The sequence below is a fragment of the Bombus bifarius genome, unplaced genomic scaffold (assembly GCF_011952205.1).
Source record: "Bombus bifarius isolate JDL3187 unplaced genomic scaffold, Bbif_JDL3187 scf7180000010077_frag, whole genome shotgun sequence".
Taxonomy (NCBI): Eukaryota; Metazoa; Arthropoda; class Insecta; order Hymenoptera; family Apidae; genus Bombus; species Bombus bifarius.
In genome coordinates this window covers 1-6,103 of record NW_022885501.1, presented here as the reverse complement: position 1 = coordinate 6,103, position 6,103 = coordinate 1, and the positions used below count along the sequence as shown (strand labels likewise).

Genomic DNA, 6,103 nt, shown 5'->3' with positions numbered 1-6,103 from the left:
TCGCCCGAGTACAGGCGGCAACAAGGAGGCCGGCGCCTACGGCAGTAAACAGAACGCGGGCAACGATCCCCGCGAGACTGGCGCCACAACACACAAACGCTATGGGTAAACCCATCGTGCATTCGTGCACAAGAACAATCGGAAAATGTGGAGAGTCAACAAATAAAGGAAAAGAAAGTCCACGAAAAAACAAAGAAGAATCACCAAGAGCCGGACTTAGATTCGCACGACGACCTCTCCGAATTATTTCAATAAAGCTAAACGATCCTGCAAATACTCCAACTGCACGAATAGTCTCCCAGACTTAAAAACCAAGACAAGTTTATTACTAGACTCCGGATCAGAAATCAATATTATTAAGAAACCTGCTTTACTCGATTCAGCAATCATTAACGAGCAAGAATCAATTGAAGTTCGAGGAATTACGGCAACGAGCCTGGTCACCCTAGGGCAGACAGTAATACAGATTGCGGGCCATCCACTTATTTTTTATGTGCCAACGCCCATGCCGCGCTGAGTGCACTCGTTCCCGTCGGAGTTGACTGTAGACCGCCGAGCAGGATGGACCTCTCAGTGCGCGCGTCAAAGTAGACAAACATTCACTAAAGTGGAAGGAACAAGTGACAAAAAGTGACAAAAAGTGAAAAATACTGCATTGAGATCATCCCTATAAGCACAAATAAGAATAAAAATAAAATAAAATAAAATAACACAAAATAAAACTGTATAAAAAGATAGAAGCTACCGATAATGAAGCCAAAAGCAACGAAACGGAACCCACCGTGAACCCAATAAAAAAAGCCATCAAGAGAAAAATAATCACACAAAAAACAGCCAAGGAAACCAACAATAGTTTAAGACTTCCCGCTCAAAAGACGCGGAAACTCAACCCACAACCTAACCTGGTTGCCAGGACGAAAAGACTAGTAAACATCCTAGGAAACACAGTTGTAGATTATCACCCCAGCCAAGAAGAAAAGGCTAAAGAAATCAAAAACATGAAGCCCATAAGAGCTACCTCGCCTCCAGCGATCATAACAAAAAACAGATTCAGTATATTACAATCTGAACCAGAGCCTCATCCACAACGGGGACTATCAAACTACTCCACTTCGAGCTCAACGCTAGAACAAATAAAAAAGAAAAACGAAACATTACGAGGCAAAATGGGAAGGCACGGTCCCATCATGCCACCGGGACAATCGGCGCCGCAGGGGCGACGGACCCCATCGTACAACCCAGGAGGCCCTGCGCCACCAGCATCGCCAAGGGGGGACCGAGCATCGGACGGACGCCCCACCGGATGCTCCGCGGAGGAGCGTGCGAGCGCCCCATCCACTACAAGGGATAACAAACCGCCGCCCATCAACATAACGCTACAAGACCCAAAGGACACGGTAACGCTCATAGAGAAAGTAGCGGACATCAAACAGTTCCATATTAAAAGAATACACTCAGGTAAACATGCACTCTACCTCCGAAACCTACCCGATTTCCATAAAGCAAAACAAACACTCCTCTCAGCTAACACAACCTTTTACACGTACACACCCAAAACAGAGAAACACCATACATACTTGTTAAAAGGTTTAGACAATAGTTACACCGAAACAGAAATACTTACAGACCTACAAGCCTTGCAAATTGACGACGTAAAATTCACAAAAGTCACACGATTCACGACAAAAAGATCAAGGGAGAACAACATATTGCTCCCAATTTACATAATACAAGTATCCCCCGACAGTAATATAAATAACTTGTTAAAAGTTAACCATTTTAACTACTTCAGAATAAAATGGGAAAAAATAAAAAAAAAAAAGATGACATAACTCAATGCCACAAATGCCAGCGATTAGGTCACACAGCACAAAACTGCAACCTAAACTACCGCTGTGTTAAATGCACTGAGCCCCATGGTTCAGGCGACTGCAAAATAAAAAGAGAAAACGCAGTAACTAAAGACAAAATATTCTGCGTTAATTGCAAAAACTACGGACACACCGCGTCATACAAAGGTTGCCCCAAACTCGTAGAGCTTCGTAAAAAGCTAGCCGATAAAATCAAAAAAGACAAAGAAACAAAGATAAAACGAATTGCTCAAATAAGCCGCAAATACGTCCCAGAACTAAAGTTCTCTGACGTAGTGAAACAACAAACAAAATTAAATCAAACAATCGAAAACACATCACAATTAACAAACTTAGATCCGCGCTCAAGCCAAAGCACAATTACAATCGATAACTCCCCCCATCTAAACATTATAAACGTTACTGAAGACTTTAAAAAAGGTATCCTCCAAGCGTTAAAAGAACAACAAATACAATTAAATGAAATAAAAAATACACTATCAACGCACGAAGAAAGGTTTGACGCCATCTTCAGCACTTTCAATAGTACAGATGACGAATAACCAAAATACGCTAAACCAACAATTACAGCAAAAAACACATAAATTTAACCTAAAGCATCTGAAAATAATTGCAATAAATGCTAACTCTTTAATTTCAAACCAAAAAAGATACAGTATGCTAACCCTAATAAATAAAGAAGCCCCCGATATGGTACTCATCTCAGAAACAAAACTTAACAAAAGACACAATGTACACTTCAAAAACTACTCCATGATAAGACACGACAGACCGAACGCCAGTCAAGGAGAAGGAACAGCGATCCTCATAAAAAACCCCATAAAATACAAAACAATTCTAATTGATAAAATAACAAGTTTCAAAACCTTAGAAACAACGATCATAAAAATAAAAATAAGCAATAAGGAAAATTTATTCATCACTGCAGCCTACGCAACCTACGGAAACCAGAAAGAATTTAACTACGAATTCAATAATCTTTTCAAACTCTTACAGCTCAACAAACCGGAAAACTACTATATAATAGCAGGAGACCTTAACGCAAAACATACAAGCTGGAAAAACGAAATAAACAACACGAGAGGCAACTTCATTAGAAACTGGCTAGACAATAAAAGCATCCACTACAAAACAAACTTATACAGTTCCGAGCTACCCTCTTACCCAAAAGGAGGCTCATACCTGGACATATGCCTAGCAGATGCGCGACTAAAATTTCAAAACCTACCTCCAAATAACACTCTCAAAACCTTAGCCTATGACAGTGACCATAACGCCCTAGTATTTCACGTAAACAAAAATACATCTGACTTCCTAACACTCGAAACTCAAACCGAGACACCCAGGTACAATTACAAAAAGACAGACTGGAAAAAGTTCCAAAACATACTCGAACAAAACTGCGACCTAAACATCTACAACAACATAAACCTAACAAATAGACAAATCGACTCATTCATAGACGAAATAGAAAAACATACACAAATCGCTCTCCAAAAATCCGTGCCAAACATAAAACAAAAAAATTCATGCGAGCCCTATATCAACAATAAAATAAAAGATCTACATCGAGATAAAAGCTACATACTCTCCAAAATAAACAATATAAAATATAACTATTCTTACGACAAAAGAGAAGAATTAGAATTTCTAAAGTACCTACTATACAGAATAAAAGCGCAACTGAAACAAGAATTCGCAAATTCTATAAACCATTACTGGACAAACAAAATAAAAAACATCTCCAAAAACAACTCAGCCAACATGTTCCCACAAATAAATCAAATCTTTAGACCAAAAGAACAAAACCCCATCCCACCTCTCAAATTGCCCTCAGAAAATGCCTCCCTCATCCAAGAAGCAGGTATAACGATACACAACACCATCAAAGACACCGAGGGTAACTTCATAATACCTAAAACAATAGAAAAACTAGACATCATCGGCACCCACTTTTCCAAAATACATACACAAAACGAACACATGGGCCGAGAACAACTAAACAGAATTATCATCGCCGAAACAAACAAACTCAAAAATGAAATGGAACAAGACAAAACGCTAAACAAAACAGTCTGCACATTCTCAAACGAAAACACCGCAGACGACCCCAAACAACCAGATCCAGAAATAAACTACTTCACAAATTACAATCAACTAAACACAATCTTCTCCAAACTAAACAACAAAAAATCCTCCGGCTTCAACGGCATCCCAAACATTTTACTCAAGCGCCTACCAAACAAAATAAAATGGTACTACACAGTACTCTTCAACAATGCTCTAAACAACACATATTTCCCCGGAAAATGGAAAAAAGCCAAATTGATAGCTATAACAAAAAAAGATAAAGACGGCTCATCGCCCGCAAACCTACGACCCATAAGTCTCCTCCCCAACATAAGCAAAGTATTTGAAATAATCATAAACAACCCCCTAACCTCCTTCTGCACAAAAAATAACAATCCCAGAGAATCAATTCGGCTTCCGACACAAACACTCCACAATTCACGCAATAAACAAACTTACGTCGGACATCTGCTGGGCTCTAAACGCAAAACAACGAGTAGCCGCCTGCTTAATAGACCTCGAAAAAGCTTTCGACACAGTCTGGATTCCAGGTCTCATATACAAATTGATCAAGAAAAATTTTCCTAAATACCTGATTAAAATAGTTTGGGACATGATCACAAGCAGAACATTCGTAATGACTGAAGGTTCACACTCATCAAGCAAAGAATTCTCCATAAAAAACGGACTACAACAAGGTACAGTAAATTCCCCGTTACTTTTCAGTATTTACAACAGTGACTTACTAAATCTCTTTAATCTCAATACACCCACCCATAAACGCTCCATAGCCTTCGCAGGTGACCTAGTCATCTACGTAACAGTCCGCAAAACCAAAACAATAAAAACGGAACTCCAAGAACTTTTTGAGAAAATAAACGACTATTACCACGCATGGAAACTAAAAATCAACATAAGCAAATGCGAAACCATACTGTTTAGACCCAAGTCAAGTGAAATCGGCCCAATAGAAAGAGAATACTGCAAAAAATCTCAACTAAGAGAAAAAATAGACAAAGGGGCTCTCATACCACAACAAAAATTGTGTAAAATACCTAGGAGTAAACATAGACTATAAATTAAACTACAAGCAGCACACCGAAATTCAACTTACTAAGGCCAATAAAGCATTCTGGAAAATAAAAAAACTATTCCACTCCAAACATCTCGACAGCAAAGTAAAAATTTTATGCTATCAAGCACTAATCAGACCGATCATTACCTACGGCTGCCCAATCTGGTACAACATATCAGCCTCCCAAATGGAAAAAATTCGCATATTCGAAAGAAAATGCATCAGGGCTTGCTTGAGTACTTACAGATTCGAACACAGCGGATTCAAAAAATATGTAAAAAACAAAATAATATACGACCTAGCCAACATTCACCGCATAGACTGTCACATCCTAAAGCTAATAAGAAACCACTTTGCGCAAGCGGCAAAGATAAAAGAAAATAGTTTAATTTTCAGTTGCTTATTTCCAAATGACGCATATTACAAAAACACTCTGACAACAGGCTTCATCCCCCCAGAAGCTTTCCTATACCTAGACGAAAAAAACTACTTCCAAGATCAAAATAATATCCCAATAATTTATCACATAAAAAGAAAAATAGGGATCAAAACTATACTTTACGAAGAAAACCTAAATGGACAGACCGCAGACACTAGGTGGAGATACAACATGGCCCTCCGTCCGAAAGACACTAAAGACAAACATAGAAAAAATACAAAAAAATATTGGTGGATACTGAATCCATAATAAAATAAGAGAGAAAATCCATTAAACCGATAAAACTCAATTCTGCCCCCGTACAACACAGGTGCAAACATTGTAATTTATTGTAATTCTCTTTCTTTTAAAAGAAACCTATTATCCCCCTCCCCCTCCCCCTTCCCCTCATCCCACCCCTCCCCAAAATCCCACAGCACCCAAAAATATACTACTGAAGCGTCCTGTTTTTGCGACCCAGTTTCCAGAACAGTAAAAACAAATAAAAACAAAATTATATAGAAGCTCCACTCCTCCAGCGGCTTAAACCAAAAGATTATATTCAACACGAAAAATGTAAAGCGTCGACACATATTATAGCATGGCTATGTCGTACCGTTGCGTATCGGTATCTTTGCCTAAGATATCATTATATAAATTCACCGTTCA

The 6,103-nt window shown here is 38.8% G+C and overlaps 1 protein-coding gene across 1 annotated transcript; it reads left to right on the top strand.

Annotated features, from left to right (window-relative positions):
* Nucleotides 1-2,528: 2,528 nt before the first annotated feature.
* On the top strand, nucleotides 2,529-4,639 carry LOC117216041 (the record flags this gene model as incomplete). Its single annotated transcript, XM_033462575.1, has 4 exons — nucleotides 2,529-3,217; nucleotides 3,506-3,771; nucleotides 3,976-4,257; nucleotides 4,343-4,639. Coding segments are annotated over exons 1-4 (1,534 nt in total), but the record flags the coding sequence as incomplete, so codon positions are not given.
* Between the last annotated feature and the right edge of the window lie 1,464 nt (nucleotides 4,640-6,103).